General features: G+C 44.6%; 1 protein-coding gene across 1 annotated transcript; it reads right to left on the reverse strand.

Annotated features, from left to right (window-relative positions):
• Positions 1–984: 984 nt before the first annotated feature.
• Positions 985–19,550, reverse strand: lcat (lecithin-cholesterol acyltransferase). Its single transcript, XM_046353460.1, has 6 exons — positions 19,151–19,550; positions 3,846–4,002; positions 2,861–2,976; positions 2,677–2,772; positions 2,322–2,546; positions 985–2,035 (listed from the first exon to the last, which is right to left on the reverse strand). The coding sequence occupies exons 1-6, from the start codon at positions 19,299–19,301 to the stop codon at positions 1,413–1,415; spliced, it is 1,368 nt and encodes a 455-aa protein (XP_046209416.1). The 5' UTR covers positions 19,302–19,550; the 3' UTR covers positions 985–1,412.
• Positions 19,551–20,521: the final 971 nt, after the last annotated feature.

The raw sequence follows: 20,521 nt of genomic DNA on the forward strand, positions 1-20,521 counted from the left end.
CTAAACTTAAGGAAAGCTTTGACTATGTACAGACTCAGTGAGCATAGCCTTGCTATTGAGAAAGGCCGCCGTAGTCTGACCTGGCTCTCAAGAGCAGACAGGCTATGTGCACACTGCCCACAAAATTAGGTGGAAACTGAGCTGCACTTCCTAACCTGCCAAATGCATGACCATATTAGAGACACATATTTCCCTCAGATTACACACATCCAATTTTGATAAACTCCCATATCTACTGGGTGAAGTACAACAGTGTGCCATCCCAGCAGCAAGATTTGTGACCTGTAGCCACAAGAAAAGGGCAATCCGTGAAGATCAAACACCATTGTAAATACAACCCATATTTATGTTTTTTTCCCTTTAGAACTTTAACTATTTGCCCATTTAGCAATAGCTATGCAACGTGTCAGATAAGGTGTCCATTTACAGTAACTGCTGTTCATCATTACTTAGTGTTTGACTATTAGCCAACAGAAGAGCTAGCTAAGTATTGGAGTCTGACATTTCTGCAGCAGTTAGCTCTAACTGGGCAGCTTCCACTAGCTACTACTATCTAGCATGACTATATCCAGTAACCAGGTAGGGCTAGTGCTAGCTAGCCAGCTAGACCAAGCCAACTTTGTTCAGTTGTTATTAAGTTTGTGCTATTGGCATGCAAACTTCATAATAAGTTCTGCATGTTAGCTAACATTATTATTTTATCTTTTTCAGTCTAATCCTTTCTTTTAGCTGCCAACATAGGCTGTTAAACCCCACCCCCTCCCCAACCCTGTGAATACTCTGAGGGGGTGTATACTTCTGTGTATAATTTTTTTTTTTAAACATAATACAATTTGTTATTTGTTTGCCATTATTCCATGTCCAATTTTGACACAATAGATGGGAAAACAAGTCGATTTTAGATTTTTTTTTTTTAATTCAAAAATGTTTTAGCCGTTTGTTTTTCCACTGTTTTGACTCAAATCAAAATAAGGAAACGTACACTGACCAAATACATATTTATTTTTTGATTTCCTATCATGCTAAGAGGAAAAGATAAGCATAATGAAACAAGAGGCATATGCATACTATATCACATCTCATTAGTAATACTAGTTAGGATGTGTGTACATATACACTGAGTATACCAAACATTAGGAACACCTAATGTTGAGTTGCACACATACACAATCCATGTCGCAAGGCTTATAAATCCTTTAATTAACCCTCATCTACACTGATTGAAGTGGATTTAACAAGTGACATCAATAAGGGATCATAGCTTTCACCTGGATTCCCCTGTTCAGTCTGCGTCATGAAAAGAGCAGGCGTTCTTAATGTTTTGTACACTCAGTGTGTAAGTCCAACTCAGTAGCTACTACATCAGTAATCGTATGTACATTGGGAGAGTGAATTATTTTCTCCCCAAAAGCTTACAGTGTAGATTTGGGAGCCTTGTCCGGCTGGACTTGATCTTGCATGACTGCAGAGTCAATGGGACGTTCATCAGTCTCATGGAATGTAGAATCCTCTTCTCCATATCTTCCTTCCAGGATACTCTGGACCACGTTGAGCACCTTGCTATTGAATACTATTTCCAAGTGGGGCATGGCCCTGAACTCCTTGACATAGACAGGCTGTGCTTGCTTTCCTATCCAACGCTTACATAAACTCATGCTAAGACTGTCCACTGTATCATCCCCATCAGCATACACATAGTCTATAGGGTCTACATTTGGGAACTGGTCGTCATAAATATAGGTAACCGGTGTGGGCAGCCCCACACCATAGAAGCAGTATACTTCAACACCAGGGGGGGGCAGACCAGCTGTCAGGTTTCTGGTGTCTTCCCACATGAACCAGCCATCCTCAAAGTCTATGTCTTTGAAGAAGCGCTGGTAGTCCTGGTGGGTATAGTTGAATGAGGGTGTGGAGATGAAGGCATGGTCTGCAGGCCATGCCTCTTCAAATGGAAGCATCCAGGGGTTTGTTGTGGTCATGCGTTGCTCCTCCCGGATCTTGATGTTGGATACCATTGGGATGCCATCATTTTCACCTGCAGAAACAATTGTTATCATAAATGATTTTCTCTTGGCAATCTTTCATCAATGTGTGACTCGCCAAAGTAATCCAGACAAACCAGTCCTACAACCCTTTCAGGAAAATGAAGATGTGGGCATCATCACTAGTAAAATGATTTTGCAATATGTTCCGATTACTATCAATGTGATTTACAGGACAGTAAAAACTAGTTCCACACGGTTATCCGTTTTTTTTTAGGTTATGTTTCTACTATAGGTAAGGTTGTTTCAATCTGTCCACCAGACTTTGACATATAGTACCTGATGCTAGCACTCGAATAGGCTTGACTGCCCCACCCCAGGGTGCTCCAAGTGAAATAAAGCCTTTGATGTATTGGTCTTTCCAAGTCTGGGTCTGCTGATATAAGAAGTAGAGTACATAATTGCTTCCCATGCTGTGTCCCAAGAGGTAAAGTGGTTGTTGATACTGCTCGTACATATCCTCAATCAGCTTCTTCAGTCGTGCAAAGTATTCCTCCTGCTCGTCTGATAAGGAGAGACAAATAGGCCATATAATGAGAAAGCATGTATGCATAAACAATGAATGAGTTGTACTTTTGTTTTACAGGAATGTTATTGTCAGTTGGATGGTGTGTGTGTCCATGATGTCACTTACTTGGAGCTACCCTCCAGTCGTATGGTGCTGCTCGGACAGTCTCATTACGGACATATCCCATGTTGACCAAATGTGTAACCATAGTGTGAAAATATCCTGGAAAAGGACAGGTTTCATTTAATGAAATCATAATCAAAAAGAAAACAATTATAGGAACAGATGTCCTCATTATGGTTGTTCTCACCTGACAACTTGTTTGTGTCCAAGAACTCAACAGAATAGGTCTGTCCAAAACCAGGCACTCTCACCGTCACCCCTGCAGAATTGGAGGTCTTGCGAGTTGTCCTATTGTATACAATTCTGTAGCAGGAAATATTCCGTATGTACAGGATGTTATTGCATAAGGAAATGATCCCAACCACTAAAATGCCTCGCACTCAAAATCAAACTTGTGAAGATAGAGTTGCGGTTGTATGCTTCTCTCTTCTCCTTCCTGTTTGGCCCTGTCCGGGGGTGTCCTCGGATGGGGCCACAGTGTCTCCTGACCCCTCCTGTCTCAGCCTCCAGTATTTATGCTGCAGTAGTTTATGTGTCGGGGGGCTAGGGTCAGTTTGTTATATCTGGAGTACTTCTCCTGTCCTATTCGGTGTCCTGTGTGAATCTAAGTGTGTGTTCTCTAATTCTCTCCTTCTCTCTTTCTTTCTCTCTCTCGGAGGACCTGAGCCCTAGGACCATGCCCCAGGGCTACCTGACATGATGACTCCTTGCTGTCCCCAGTCCACCTGGCCGTGCTGCTGCTCCAGTTTCAACTGTTCTGCCTTATTATTATTCGACCATGCTGGTCATTTATTAACATTTGAACATCTTGGCCATGTTCTGTTATAATCTCCACCCGGAACAGCCAGAAGAGGACTGGCCACCCCCATAGCCTGGTTCCTCTCTAGGTTTCTTCCTAGGTTTTGGCCTTTCTAGGGAGTTTTTCCTAGCCACCGTGCTTCTACACCTGCATTGCTTGCTGTTTGGGGTTTTAGGCTGGGTTTCTGTACAGCACTTTGAGAATTTCAGCTGATGTACGAAGGGCTATATAAATACATTTGATTCTTCTATTACAGTGCATTATGTATTAATACAGCAAAGACCAATTAGCAAATTTTCTAATTGAAATGATTGAATTTACAAGATATAAACAGAATTATTTTGACATAGATCAGATTCATTCTCCACCTCACCTTATATTATCGATCCAACAGTCAAGCCCAATTGGCATGAACATATTCAGGTCAATCCAAAGTGTGAAAAAGTCATCTGTCTTTTTGTAGCACATCCAATGCACAAGGCTTGGCTTGTCAATCTTGGCCTCAAGCTGGTTTCCTAGGTTCCCAGGTACTGGTCAAAAGTGGAAAAATGTTAGAACTTAGAAGCCAGATGAGCAAGGAGGCAAGTTTAGAACAATGTAGAGACAATCATCACAATTTACAATAAAGTAGTTTAAAAAGAGGATACAACAAGGGTAGATGAAGAAAAGGATGACAAGACAAAGTCAACGTAGAGATTTGTGTTTTCCCTTGTTTCACAACTATCAATGTGATTTGTCCCATCAAACAGACACAAGACATTGACCAATAAAAATAATGGTTTTACACTTCATTTAAGGCTAATTAATTGTAATAATAGTAACATTAACAACATGAGGTAATTTGAGTCTAATTACGGGGCTGTAACAACAAATACTTGATTCTGTTTGTTACAAATGTTAAAGTTATTCAGCCTGCACAAACCATGTGATAAGTGTAAACCAATTGAACACTGACCAATTCATTGACACAATTTTGCAATAAAGAGCTGGAGTCTGATGCCCTAGCCCAATTATCACGTTCATCGTATAGAGGAGAACAAGGCGCAGCGTGATATGAATACATTCTTCTTTAAATAAAGCAAGACAACTAAACAACCGTGACGCTATATCGACCGAGTGCTGACATGCAACTACACGTAGACAATAACCCACAAAACGAAAATGGCAACCTAAATAGGATCCCCAATCAGAGACCATGATAAACAGCTGCCTCTGATTGGGAACCAATTCAGGCCACCATAGACCTACATTACCTAGACATGCATAAAACCCATAGATATACAAAAACCCTAGACAGGACAAAAACACACATACCCACCCTCGTCACACCCTGACCTGACCAAAATAATACATGAAACATAGATTACTAAGGTCAGAGCGTGACACCAAAGACAAAAACAGGTTTACAAACAGTTCACATAAAAGAAAAAGGAGTCGGCAGGGCGGGTGCGGGGTCCATTTCTACATTTCTACATTGGAGAATAATAGTGAAGATATCAAAACTATTAAATAACACACATGGAATCATGTAGTAAGCAAAAACAATATTTAAAAAATCGAAATATATTTCAGATTTGAGATTCTTCAAAGTAGCCACCCTTTGTCTTGATGACAGCTTTGCACACTTGGCATTCTCTCAACCAGCTGCACCTGGAATGCTTTTCCAAAAGTCTTGAAGGAGTTCCCACATATGCTGTGCACTTGTTGGCTGCTTTTCCTTCATTCTGCATTCCAACTCATCCCAAACCATCTCAATTGGGTTGAGGTCGGGTGATTTTGAAGGCCAGTTCATCTGATGCAGCGTAAACCAGATGGGATGGTGTATTGCCGCAGAATGCTGTGGTAGCCATGCTGGTTAAGTGTGCCTTGATTTCTAAATAAATCACAGACAGTGTCACCAGCAGTCACCTCCATGCTTCACGGTGGGAACCACACATGCGTAGATCCGTTCAAGAACAGCTCAAATAAGCAAAGAGAAACAACAGTCCAAGACATAAAGCTCAGTCAATATGGAACATTTCAAGTCGCAAAAACCATCAAGTGCAATGATGAAACTGGCTCTCATGAGGATCGCTAGAGGAAAAGGAAGGCATAGAGTTACCTCTGCTGCAGAGGATAAGTTCTTGCCATAATATACAATTGTTTTTTAGTAGCTACTATATTGTCTCATCGCTACAACTCCCGTACGAGCTCGGGAGAGACAAAGGTTGAAAGTCCTTCGATACACAACCCAACCAAGCCACACTGCTTCTTAGCACAGCTATCTTCTGTATACCACCCCTAACTTGTAACAACACAACTGATTGGCTCAAACACATTAAGAAGATAAGAAATTCCACAAATTAACTTTTAACAAGGCATACCTGTTAATGTAAATGCATTCCAGGTGACTACTTCATGGAGCTGGTTGAGAGAATGCCTAAGAGTGTGCAAAGCTGTCATCAATGGAAAGGGTGGCTACTTTGAAACATTTCAAATATAAAATATATTTGGATTTGTTTAACACTTTTTTGGTTACTACATGATTCTAAATGTGTTATTCCACAGTTTTGATGTCTTCACTATTATTCTAAAAAATAAAAAATAAAGAAAAACCTTGAGAATGAGTAGGTGTGTCCAAACTTTTGACTGGTACTGTATATATTTAAGGCACTCAGTACAGCTTTCAACTTACTCTTTAAAGTTGTAATAGTAGAATGCACAAGGTGCATTTTCGAAATTGGTCAATGCATTTGGGGCGGCAGGGTAGCCTAGTGGTTAAAGCGTTGGTGTCACGCCTTGGTCATTGTATTTTGTGTTTTTGTTATATGTTTGGGTAGGCCATGGTGTGACATGGGTTTATATGTTGTTTTCGTATTGGGGTTTGTATTATTTGGGATCGCGGCTGATTAGGGGTGTTGTATAGGCTTGGCTGCCTGAGGCGATTCTCAATCAGTCAGGTGATTCTCGTTGTCTCTGATTGGGAACCGTATTTAGGCAGCCTGAGTTTCGCTTTGTATTTCGTGGGTGATTGTTCCTGTCTTTGTGTAGTATTCACCAGATAGGCTGTAATTAGTTTCACGTTCCATTCTGTTGTTTTTGTATTTAGTATCAGTTATTTCATGTACCGCGTTTTCTTTCATTAAAGTCATGAGTAACCAACACGCTGCATTTCGGTCCGACTCTCTTTCTGAGTGGAAAAGTTTGTCAACCCCTGGAGTACACGCTCAGTGTGCAAAATCCAGACATTAAAGATTTCAGTGAACGAAACAAAGTGTTGTAGGCCAAAATCGTCAACACAGGAAAGAGAAAGTAAGTACATTTTTGGATACATTAATTCTGCAGGACAATTTAGCATAGGCAGTTAGCTAGCGTTTTTAAAATTAGCTAGCACTTTAGCTAGCTAGCTAGTTTTCTAACCTTGACTAGCTAACTAGCTACCTAAAGCTGGCAAAAAGTGTACTATGGTTGCTACTCACTAGCTAACGTTAGCTAGGCTCAATGGTCTTATCTTCCCTGAACCTTGTTCTCAAGATATCCGTTCCCCAAGGGTACAGTCCTTTCATAAAGTATTCAGACCACTTGACCTTTTCCACATTTTGTTACGTTACAGCCTTATTCTAAAATGGATTAAATAATGACGAACCAAAAAAAAAAAGAATTTTTGCAAATGTATATAACAAACTGAAATATCACATTTAGATAAGTATTCAGACCCTTTATTCAGTACTTTGTTGAAGCACCTTTGGCAGCGATTACAGCCTCGAGGCTTCTTGGGCATGACGCTACAAGCTTGGCACACCTGTATTTAGGAAGTTTCTCCCATTTTTCTCTGCAGAACCTCAAGCTCTGTCAGGTTGGATGGGGAGCGTCGCTGCACAGCTATTTTCAGGTCTCTCTAGAGATGTTCAAGTCCGGGCTATGACTGGGCCACTCAAGGACATTCAGAGACTTTTCTCGAAGCCACGCAGGTTGTCATGTGCCTTTTACTAAGCAGTGGATTCTGTCTGGCCTCTCTACAATAAAGGCCTGATTGGTGGAATGCTGCAGAGATGGTTGTCCTTCTGGAAGTTTCTCCCATCTTAAAAAGAGGAACTCTGGAGGTCTGTCAGAGTGACCATCGTGTTCTTGGTCACCTCCCTGACCAAGGCCCTTCTCCCCTGATTGCTCAGTTTGGCTGGGCGGCGAGCTCTATGATGTGTCTTGGGGGTTCCAAACTTCTTCCATTTCAGAATGATGGAGGCCACTGTGTTCTTGAGAACCTTCAATGCTGCAGAAATGTTTTGGTACCCTTCCCCAAATCTGTGCCTCGACACATACTGTTACGGAGTCTAGTTGATAGGTATTCGACGAGCCGGACTGTTCCCCAGACTCCATGTGTAGGGATTTGTACAATGCACAAACAAGGCTATTGAACCTGACATTGGTGTCTGTCTTATTCCTTTATCCAACATATCATACTGAAACTTGGTATCAGAAGTGGCTCGGAAAACACACGTTTGTTATATTTGTAGCTAAGTGCAGTATAGGCGCAGGTACGTTCCATATGCGAACACACGCCGTTTCCTACTCACAACACTGATCACCTCGTTGTTAGCTGGCTAGCTAGCATCACTACCTACTTCGATGACTGAAGGCAAAGAAATCTCATATTCCATTGCTATGGCAGCGAACAATCCTCCACCAAATCCCATTGTTCTCACAGGGAACTAGAATACTAATTGGGACAACTTCAGGGATGAATTCGAGGACTATGCGCTGGCGACCGGTCTACATGAGAAACCCAACGAGGTACAAGCTGCAACTCTGAGAATTTTAATGGGCAGTGAATGCAGGCATATCTACCGGCACAATCTCACCCTCACAGCACGACAACAGTGTGATGCAAAGGCTATATTGGATGCATTGGAGAATTACTTCAAACCCGCCAGAAACGTCATTTACGAACGATTCCTTTTCGGTAGCTGCAAACAGGAAGAGGGTCAGTCAGTACACAACTTTGTAACCCGTTTGAGAGAGAAATCCTTGTGAATACATGGGGATTGAAAGATGAATTGATTCGTGACAGAATAGTACTGGGAATTGCAAATGAGGATACGGAACGACTTGATTAGTGTAGTGTCAACAACGCACCCACTGCCAGCTAGCCTACTTCAGCAGTACTGTATCATTTTAATAATTTTAGTCAATAAGATTCTTGCTACGTAGCTTAACTTTCTGAACATTCGAGACGTGTAGTCCACTTGTCATTCCAATCTCCTTTGCATTAGCGTAGCCTCTTCTGTAGCCTGTCAACTATGTGTCTGTTTATCCCTGTTCTCTCCTCTCTGCACAGACCATACAAACGCTCCACACCGCGTGGCCGCGGCCACCCTAATCTGGTGGTCCCAGCGCGCACGACCCACGTGGAGTTCCAGGTCTCCGGTAGCCTCTGGAACTGCCGATCTGCGGTCAACAAGGCAGAGTTCATCTCAGCCTATGCCTCCCTCCAGTCCCTCGACTTCTTGGCACTAACGGAAACATGGATCACCACAGACAACACTGCTACTCCTACTGCTCTCTCTTCGTCCGCCCACGTGTTCTCGCGCACCCCGAGAGCTTCTGGTCAGCGGGGTGGTGGCACCGGGATCCTCATCTCTCCCAAGTGGTCATTCTCTCTTTCTCCCCTTACCCATCTGTCTATCGCCTCCTTTGAATTCCATGCTGTCACAGTTACCAGCCCTTTCAAGCTTAACATCCTTATCATTTATCGCCCTCCAGGTTCTCTCGGAGAGTTCATCAATGAGCTTGATGCCTTGATAAGCTCCTTTCCTGAGGACGGCTCACCTCTCACAGTTCTGGGCGACTTTAACCTCCCCACGTCTACCTTTGACTCATTCCTCTCTGCCTCCTTCTTTCCACTCCTCTCCTCTTTTGACCTCACACTCTCACCTTCCCCCCCTACTCACAAGGCAGGCAATACGCTCGACCTCATCTTTACTAGATGCTGTTCTTCCACTAACCTCATTGCAACTCCCCTCCAAGTCTCCGACCACTACCTTGTATCCTTTTCCCTCTCGCTCTCATCCAACACCTCCCACACTGCCCCTACTCGGATGGGTATCGCGCCGTCCCAACCTTCGCTCTCTCTCCCCCGCTACTCTCACCTCTTCCATCCTATCATCTCTTCCCTCCGCTCAAACCTTCTCCAACCTATCTCCTGATTCTGCCTCCTCAACCCTCCTCTCCTCCCTCTCTGCATCCTTTGACTCTCTATGTGCCCTATCCTCCAGGCCGGCTCGGTCCTCCCCTCCCGCTCCGTGGCACGATGACTCATTGCGAGCTCACAGAACAGGCCTCCGGGCAGCCGAGCGGAAATGGAGGAAAACTCGCCTCCCTGCGGACCTGGCATCCTTTCACTCCCTCCTCTCTACATTTTCCTCCTCTGTCTCTGCTGCTAAAGCCACTTTCTACCACGCTAAATTCCAAGCATCTGCCTCTAACCCTAGGAAGCTCTTTGCCACCTTCTTCTCCCTCCTGAATCCTCCTGCCCCTCCCCCCCTCCTCCCTCTCTGCCGACGACTTCGTCAACCATTTTGAAAAGAAGGTCGACGACATCCGATCCTCGTTTGCTAAGTCAAACGACACCGCTGGTTCTGCTCACACTGCCCTACCCTGTGCTCTGACCTCTTTCTCCCCTCTCTCTCCAGATGAAATCTCGCGTCTTGTGACGGCCGGCCGCCCAACAACCTGCCCGCTTGACCCTATCTCCTCCCCTCTTCTCCAGACCATTTTCGGAGACCTTCTCCCTTACCTCACCTCGCTCATCAACTCATCACTGACCGCTGGCTATGTCCCTTCCGTCTTCAAGAGAGCGAGAGTTGCACCCCTTCTGAAAAAACCTACACTCGATCCCTCCGATGTCAACAATTACAGACCAGTATCCCTTCTTTCTTTTCTCTCCAAAACTCTTGAACGTGCCGTCCTTGGCCAGCTCTCCCGCTATCTCTCTCTGAATGACCTTCTTGATCCAAATCAGTCAGGTTTCAAGACTAGTCATTCAACTGAGACTGCTCTCCTCTGTATCACGGAGGCGCTCCGCACTGCTAAAGCTAACTCTCTCTCCTCTGCTCTCATCCTTCTAGATCTATCGGCTGCCTTCGATACTGTGAACCATCAGATCTTCCTCTCCACCCTCTCCGAGTTGGGCATCTCCGGCGCGGCCCACGCTTGGATTGCGTCCTACCTGACAGGTCGCTCCTACCAGGTGGCGTGGCGAGAATCTGTCTCCTCACCACGCGCTCTCACCACTTGTGTCCCCCAGGGCTCTGTTCTAGGCCCTCTCCTATTCTCGCTATACACCAAGTCACTTGGCTCTGTCATAACCTCACATGGTCTCTCCTATCATTGCTATGCAGACGACACACAACTAATCTTCTCCTTTCCCCCTTCTGATGACCAGGTGGCGAATCGCATCTCTGCATGTCTGGCAGACATATCAGTGTGGATGACGGATCACCACCTCAAGCTGAACCTCGGCAAGACGGAGCTGCTCTTCCTCCCGGGGAAGGACTGCCCGTTCCATGATCTCGCCATCACGGTTGACAACTCCATTGTGTCCTCCTCCCAGAGCGCTAAGAACCTTGGTGTGATCCTGGACAACACCCTGTCGTTCTCAACCAACATCAAGGCGGTGGCCCGTTCCTGTAGGTTCATGCTCTACAACATCCGCAGAGTATGACCCTGCCTCACACAGGAAGCGGCGCAGGTCCTAATCCAGGCACTTGTCATCTCCCGTCTGGATTACTGCAACTCGCTGTTGGCTGGGCTCCCTGCCTGTGCCATTAAACCCCTTCAACTCATCCAGAACGCCGCAGCCCGTCTGGTGTTCAACCTTCCCAAGTTCTCTCACGTCACCCCGCTCCTCCGTTCTCTCCACTGGCTTCCAGTTGAAGCTCGCATCCGCTACAAGACCATGGTGCTTGCCTACGGAGCTGTAAGGCGCTCTGGATAAGAGCGTCTGCTAAATGACTTAAATGTAATGTAAATGTCTGTGAGGGGAACGGCACCTCAGTACCTCCAGGCTCTGATCAGGCCCTACACCCAAACAAGGGCACTGCGTTCATCCACCTCTGGCCTGCTCGCCTCCCTACCACTGAGGGAGTACAGCTCTCGCTCAGCCCAGTCAAAACTGTTCGCTGCTCTGGCCCCCCAATGGTGGAACAAACTCCCTCACGACGCCAGGACAGCGGAGTCAATCACCACCTTCCGGAGACACCTGAAACCCCACCTCTTTAAGGAATACCTAGGATAGGATAAGTATTCCCCCCCCCCTTAAGATTTAGATGCACTATTGTAAAGTGACTGTTCCACTGGATGTCATAAGGTGAATGCACCAATTTGTAAGTCGCTCTGGATAAGAGCGTCTGCTAAATGACTTAAATGTAAATGTAATGTACTGAGAGAGAGAGAGGCTTAACATTAGTAACTGCCATTGAAATGTGCCGCACTGCTGAAGTCACTGACATGAGAATGAGAGCAATGGAAATCGAAACCCCACGCTCCGATGTTGATACTGTTCACGCTGTTGCTAGGCAGACATTCAGACTAAACCAATCGAGGCAGAGCAATTCACCACGAACGGTGAACACAGAGAGCCCCGTAGCATGTAAATACTGTGGGAATACACACACACATGGCAAAGAGCACTGCCCTGCCTTCAGAAAACCATGCAGAGCTTGTGGAACTAATAATCATTTTGCAAAAGTGTGTCTCAAAAGCAAAAGAAGGGTGAGTGAGGGCAAGATTCACTGTGTTGATGATATCACTCAATGTTCAGAGCTGAACAGTGAAAGTGACATTTACATGCATGAATCCATTGGGGTTGTACACTCAAGAGGAAAGAAATGGTTTGTGACACTACGATTACACAACAAGCAACAACAATGTCAACTGGATTCCGGTGCTACATGCAACGGTGCTACATGCAAAATCAACCTGGCACCTGACACACATCTATTGCCCAGCGATACTCGACTAAAGCTGTACTCAGGAGAGCTAATGAGCTCTATGGGCACTTTTGAGACCGAATGTGTTATTCGGGGACGCAAACACAAGCTGGAGTTTGAGATTGTAAAAACCAGTCAACATCCTCTCCTCTCAGGCTCTACATGCGAACGCCTGGGACTGATGCAGTTCACTGTACCAAATGACCTGCACATTGTGGATCATGTCCAGCATGGACCCCTGTCCAAAGAACAACTACTCAGCAGATATGACGATGTATTCAACATGCCTGTTGAACCTGTGCCTGGGGAGGTACACTTTGAAGTGGATGAGAGCATCACTCCAGTCCAGTGTGCTCCTCGCAATGTGCCCATTTCAATGAAAGTGGCTGTGAAGGCCCAGCTGGACAAGTATGAGGCCGATGGCCACATGACATCTGTGACTGAACCAACTGACTGGATCAGCAATATGGTCATAGTGAAAAAAACAGAGAAGCTGAGGGTTTGCATCGACCCAAAGCATCTGAACCAAGCACTGAAACGATTCCACTACATCATGCCGACACTAGAGGATGTCCTCTAAAAGCTTCCCAAGGCCAGGATTTTCACCTTGGTGGATGCCCGAGATGCATTCCTTCAATGCAAGCTGGATGAAGAAAGCAAGCTTCATGACTACCTTCTGGACCCCCTGGGGTCGGAAACACTGGCTCAAGCTCCCGTTTGGTGTCTCAGTGGCGCCTGAGATATACCAACACAAGCAGCACGAGTTACTGGCTGGGCTCAAGGGCATTGAACCCATCGCTGATGATGTCCTGATCGTAGGCTGTGGTGACACAGACGAAGAAGCAGAACGCGACCACGATGTGAAGCTCCTGGCACTGATGGAGCGCTGCCGATCAGTTAAGCTTCGCCTTGGCCTGAAGAAGCTGCAGTTCAAGGTGAAAGACGTCCACTTCCATGGCCACATTCTCTCGGCAAAAGGCCTGAAGCCAGACCCAGACAAGGTCAGAGCGATCCTCGACATGCCAAACCCGTCGGATGCAAAAGGAGTACAGCGTCTCATCGGCTTTGCAAACTATCTTGCAAAGTTCATGCCACACCTATCAGCAGTCTGTGAGCCTCTGCGCCAGTTGCTGGACAAAGACACACCATGGCACTGGCTACCCAAGCACGAGGCCGCAGTGCAGGAGATGAAATCTCTGGCTTTATCCATGCCAGTGTTGCGCTACTACAATGTCATGAAGCCTGTCACAATCCAGAGCAACTCCAGCCAAAGAGGACTTGGATGCTGCCTTATGCAGGAAGGCCAGCCCGTTGCGTTTGCCTCGAGAGCGCTCACCCCCACCAAACAAAATTATGCACAAATTGAGAAAGACTGCCTCAGCCTTGTCTTCTCCTGCCAGCGATTCCAGCTCTACTTATATGGGCGAGAGATGGTCACCGCTGAAACTGACCACAAACCACTCATTGCCATATTCAGTAAACCTCTCCTCAACGCGCCCAAGAGGCTTCAAAGCATGCTCCTGACTCTGCAAAACTACAGCCTGAAGGTCATTTACAAGCCAGGACCAGAGATGTACATCAGCGACACACTGAGCAGGGCAACAACACAATGTACAGGCAGAGGCACTGTCTATCAGCGGCAGGCCATCTGTTCGATACAGCAGGAACAACAAGATGTTCAACAGATCAATCAGGCAGACTACTTAAACGTAACAGATCGCCGCCTAGCCCAGATAAGGCAACACACTGACATGGACGAACACCTACAGTCACTGAAGTCCATGGCTCTCGCAGGTTGGCCATACCTGAAAGAGGAGACACCTTTCACAGTGAGAGAATACTGGACCTTTCGAGATGAGATCAGCGTGCAAAATGGCGTCTTGTTCAGAGGTCAGAAGATCATTATTCCCAAATCACTACGTCCAGAGGTGCTTACCCGCATACACTCCAGTCACGTTGGAGGTGACGCATGCTACCGCCAGGCTCGTGAAACATTATACTGGCCAAAAATGCAAGCAGAAATTAAAGACTTTGTCAGCAACTGTACCACATGCAACGAGTATGCTCATGAACAGCAAAAGGAAACCATGATGTCACACGAACTGCCCACAAGGGCCTGTCAAATCGTCAGCATGGACTTATTCAGCCACAGACAAAAGGACTATCTTCTAATCGTTGATCACTACTCTGACTTTTGGGAAATTGAACTGCTTCCTGACTTGTCTGCAGAGACGGTCATAAAGTGCTGCAAGGCACATTGTGCAAGGCAAGGTCAGCCTGACAAGGTAATCACGGACAATGGCCCACAATTCACTGCACAGTTCAAGCGTTTCGCCTCAGAATGGGAGTTTGACCACGTGACCTCCTCTCCAAGACACCCAAAAGCAAATGGCAAGGCATAATCAGCTGTCAAAATTGCAAAAAACCTGTTAAGCAGGGCCTTGCGCGACAGCAATGACCCATGGAAAGCGATCTTACAGTGGAGGAACACACCCACCGAAAACATGGACAGCAGCCCAGCACAACGCCTTCTGTCCAGACGTCTGAAGACTACCATCCCCGTAGCTAACAAGCTACTTGAGCCCTGCATCATGGTTTTGGCGTCACGGACTTACTGCGTCACAGAAAGCAGCTCGCTAAGTGCTTCTACGACCGGACTGCTCAAGACCTACCAGAGCTGGAGGTGGGTGAAACGATAAGGATGAAACAGCTGCCGGGAGACCACACAGGACTTTGGAGGCTGGACACATGCCTGCAGAGAGTTGCACCACGTTCTTACCTGGTGGATGTTGGTGGCTCCCTCTATCATCGCAATCGGGTGGATCTGCGTGTAGCAGAGCAGACAAACCAGAACACGCTATACACTCACCTAGATGAGCTGGATCACAGTCCAGGCCTAAGGGTAAGGGGCGCAGAATTGAGACATGGGCCAACTGAAGGTGAGGCTTCTACCCCACCAAGCTCTCCAGCTCGTGCCCCTAATCCTACCCCTGTCAGAGCCAATACTTACTCACGGGTGGGTCGGCTGTGCAAGCCACCGGACAGGCTTACTCTGTAAGCAAGGGACTGTTAACTTGCCCTCGGTTAATTAAAATATATATTTTTTTCTTAAATAATAAAAAGGATGCTGACAACTGAGGTAAAAATAAAATGTCATGCCTTTTCTATTGTTATGACCTGACTGTTAAGAACTTAATGTTATGCCTTTATGTTTGCACTTTCTATTGAAAAGGATGATGTTACGGAGTCTAGTTGATAGGTATTCGACTAGCCGGACTGTTCCCTGGACTCCATGTATAGGGATTTGTACAATGCACAAACAAGGCTATTGAACCTGATATTGGTGTCTGTCTTTATTCCTTTATCCAACATATCATACTGAAACACATACCTGTCTTGGAGCTCTATGGACAAATTCATGCACTGTCAACTGTGAGACAGGTGTGTGCCTCTACAAATCATGTCCAATCAATTTTTATTTATTTTTTATTTAACCAGGCAAGTCAGTTAAGAACAAATTCTTATTTTCAATGACGGCCTAGGAACAGTGGGTTTAACTGCCTGTTCAGGGCAGAACGACAGATTTGTACCTTGTCAGCTCGGGGGTTTGAACTCGCAACCTTCCGGTTACTAGTCACACGCTCTAACCACTAGGCTACCCTGCCGCCCCAGCTTGAATTTACCACAGGTGGACTACCATAGGTGGTGAGGAAAATGTTTTATTTCACCCATTTTAGAACAGGACTGTAACGTAACAAAATGCGGAAAAAGTCAAGGGGTCTGAATACTTTCCGAATGCACTGTATTACGTGAGACACCCAGCATGTTAACATTATCTAGCTAGTTAGCTACTTGTGTCAACACAAGCACTATTATTGCTAACTGAATAACACAACAACTAGCTAAGCTTAGCTGGCTACATGCCTAGAAATCATGATGATGAGAAATAGGGGTAATATATAGTGCCTATGCTAAGTTGTTATACATTATTCTTATCTACCACTGATTCCCACAAGATCTCAGACTCCAGGATCGGAAAATGTTGACAAGAAATAAACGGATGAAGACAGAGTCAGACAGAGTTGTCAATTTCCATTGTTACTTGTAATCTTAAAAAGGGTATTAAAAAGACCATCCCATTTTTGTATTAGCTAGCTATCTAGGTTACTCACCATTATATAGGCTACAGATTTGAGTCACCACTAGAATAGTTATTTTTATGTTATTGAGTAGGTCTGTATATCTTAGATTAATACTTTGATTAAACAAACAATACAGCAAGTTATTATTTGTATGAAATGTAATGTATTTTTGCAACAAAGTTGACTAAAGTAGAAGCTCATCTTTTGTTTGCATTTTCATTTGGTAATAAGTAATTATATGGAAATTGCTCATGGGTAACTATAAAGTTACAATTCACTTCCCTTACGAAAATAGATTGCAGTTAGAGTGCAGTATAACTCCAGTATTCTGCAAATACTGCATCCCCCCCAAAAAATGTTTTTGTACTGCAGTACTTTTGCAGTGTAACTAGCGACAACCGTGTCCTTATGCAGCTATTACAGATACTCTGTTTAGTACTAGTGTGTTTATTTTCTCACGTGGATGGTGCTTTCAGAAGCTGACAATTAGATTGTCAAATTGGGTAACAAGCTTTGTAGGTATACAATAATTACAAGGTAGTGCCCCTCAAGATACACTTTATTTTAACTAGCTAACACCTAGTAATTACATTGTACTTGTGTAACGGATGTGAAACGGCTAGCTTAGTTAGCGGTGCGCACTAGATAGCGTTTCAATCAGTGACGTCACCTGCTCTGAGACCTTGAAGTAGTAGTTCCCTGCTCTGCAAGGGCAGCGGTTTTTGTGGAACGATGGGTAACGATGCTTCATGGGTGACTGTTGTTGATGTGTGCAGAGGGTCCCTGGTTCGAGCCCGGGTATGGGCGAGGGGACAGTTTAAAGTTATACTGTTACATTGGTGCCGTGACCCGGATCACTGATTGCTGCGGAAAAGGAGGAGGTCAAAAGGGGGGGTGAGTGTAACGGATGTGAAACGCTAGCTTAGTTAGCGGTGGTGCGCGCTAAATAGCGTTTCAATCTGTGACGTCACTTGCTCTGAGACCTTGAAGGAGTAGTTCCCCTTGCTCTGCAAGGGTGGCGGCTTTTGTGGAGCGATGGGTAACGATGCTTCGTGGGTGACTGTTGTTGATGTGTGTAGAAGATCCCTGGTTCACGCCCGGGTATGGGCGAGGGGACGGTCAAAAGTTATACTGTTACACTTGTGTAGATACTACATGTATTCTGTTGTGTACTAGTGTGTTTAACCTCCCACTTGGATGGTGCTTCCAGAAGCCTTGAAATAAGGGCCACGTTGTCAGGATAAGTAATTTACTACATAAAAGTACACATTCATTACAAGTAAATAACCCTCAAGAAGTTACACTTCATTTTAACTATCTATATTCTGTATTACACCTAGTAATTACATTTGACTTATGCAGATATTACATGTACTCTGTGGGTACTAGTGTGTTTAACCTCCCACTTGGATGGCGCTCTCGGAAGCCTTAAAATAAGGGCCAGATTGTCAGGATAAGTAATTTACTATATAAGTACACAATAATTAGAAGTAAGTACCCCTCAAGATACACAAGCTATATCCTGTGTCACACCTAGTAATTACATTGTACTTATGCAGATATTACATGTACTCTGTGGTGTACTTGTGGGTTTATCCTCTCACTTGGGTGGCAAGGAGGTTCAGGTTGTCATCATCGATAACGTGCACATACATTACAAGTTATTTTTGTATTATAATGTGGAATGACACCCGTATGGTAGACTCCAGTCAGTGAGGCTGGCCTATATCTGATCTGTTATTGTAAAGTAAATCAAGTTAACCCAGATGTTACACTTATTGGGGGCAAGTGCTAGCAGCAACAACATTGAGTGGAAATTTTGAAGAGTGCGCATTCACAGGAGGTAATTAGAGCCTATTGAGCCTCCAACCTTTGTAATCTCGGACACCCATTTGTCCACGAGAGACTACAACCTTGTGACAGTTATTACTGAATCAGATGCAACTCAGAAGAAACTAAACACTACATTTGGTGAATTTAGTGGAAACTTGCCCATTAGTAACAAGCATTTGTTGTTACACCTCTGTAATTACAGACTGCAATTCCCGCCAGTTACATTTTGTTATTACAGTGTAACTATGAGTTATTACAATTAACTACAAGACTTGTTACAGTGTAATTACACATATATTTACACTGTAATAAGGACTCCTTAAAATTAAGTATTACCAGAACTATTCCTGAACCCCAAGGCCCCAAATGATTTCCTCTCCAGACAGATATAGGCTGGCTGTCCTCCCATTATGCTGAATTGGGGTATGCTTCTTCACCCAAGTCCAAACCCCAGCCAATGCCATTAGGAATCAAATATATATATATATCCCTGGCCTAGGACCATAGGATTCACTTAGCATTCATACCAACACCTGCAGATACCATAGAAAACGGTCTGGAGCTGGCTTCAAGTTCCAGACAGAAAATCGACCTGTCTTGTGAAATACATTTTGGACGTTCAGTATGCAAGAAAGCCAACTGATATTACAATCACATAAAACATACATCGAATTCCATGATAAATAACACGGTGCAATCACATCACAGCAAACTAATCAAGAAATAAAAACGCTTACCTATAAGAACCGGCGGAGTGCTATTGTTTGCCACTTTGTTTTGCGGTTTGGCACTTGGTGGGAATACCACATCGAAGAGCCAAAATCCAGCAGATTGCTGTAGCGCAATGAATACTATAAGAAGCACGGTACAGCAGTGCGCATATCCCATTCTGTCCAAATCTTGACAGTGTTGTCTTGTCTCTCACTAGGTCAGGAGGAGGAGAACTGGCCTATTAATGCTGTGTGTGAAAGAGGTGGGGCGCGAAATCAGAGGGAAAATGTGAGGTCAGTTACTCGACCATCGTTGGACCGCACTTTCTCACATCAGGTAACGTTATAAACAACATCAACATGATGCGCATCTGTCCTTCTATAAGAGCAGCTGTGTGCTTCTACCGTGTAGTAAACGTAAAAGGCCGACGGGTTATAGTTTAACTGAATTTATATGGACATTTAAGCACACACACACACACAGACAGAGAGAAGAACAAACACAACGTGTGGCTTACCACATACCCATTGCCCTATTGATTGTTGTACAAGTCCCATTCCGTCAAGGCTGTTTGCGCTATGGTCCCAAGGTAAATTATTCATTACAGTCCGGCATTTAGAGATTTCTAGTGAGTATACCAAACAAAACATTTAGAAGAAAAAAAAGTTAGCTGGTTTGCTGAATATCATATTTTGATTATCATGCAATACATGTTTTGGCTTTTTACAATGTTATATAAAATATAGGCCTGTTGATATAGCCAATGCATTTTTATAGAGGCTACGTCTACAATTAGCCCTTATTATAACCTACACACAGAGGTTAAATTGGGACGGGTCCTCCTGGGTCCGAGACCCGGTACCTATATGACCCAAATGATATCCATGTAGGCTGAGCTGAGATCCGGAATCTGCTTTGATTATTTGAATTATCTAATGAAAAATTATTGTCCACATTAAATTTTTCCACAGTCAAAAAAACGACTAAACAACATTACAATTAGACAACTCCATGGTGGAATAGTTTAACTATTCAATTGTTCCACCTGTCGCATTCAATCCGATAAAATAATATTAATCTCGAGGCGCATTCAAATTGCGAGTGCCGGACAGGGCGAGAAATATGCATACCCAGTCATCATTGTACATTCTTAATGCAGTCGCAGGAAAACACACTTTTCAAAACAGTTTTGAATGCCACTGTTAAAATAGGAGGATCACGGAGCTTTCTAGTGTTACTAGGCTACACTTATTTCTTAAATCCAATAAATTAGTTGGCTAAAATGCCCAATTTTAGAGCCTGAGTTTTCAGCAGCAGCATGGTTTATTCGCTTGCCAATGGCGACCAATCTTGTCTAATTCGCTCGCCAATGGCGTTGAATGCATATGGAAGACCAG

The sequence above is a fragment of the Oncorhynchus gorbuscha genome, linkage group LG01, assembly GCF_021184085.1.
Source record: "Oncorhynchus gorbuscha isolate QuinsamMale2020 ecotype Even-year linkage group LG01, OgorEven_v1.0, whole genome shotgun sequence".
Taxonomy (NCBI): domain Eukaryota; kingdom Metazoa; phylum Chordata; class Actinopteri; order Salmoniformes; family Salmonidae; genus Oncorhynchus; species Oncorhynchus gorbuscha.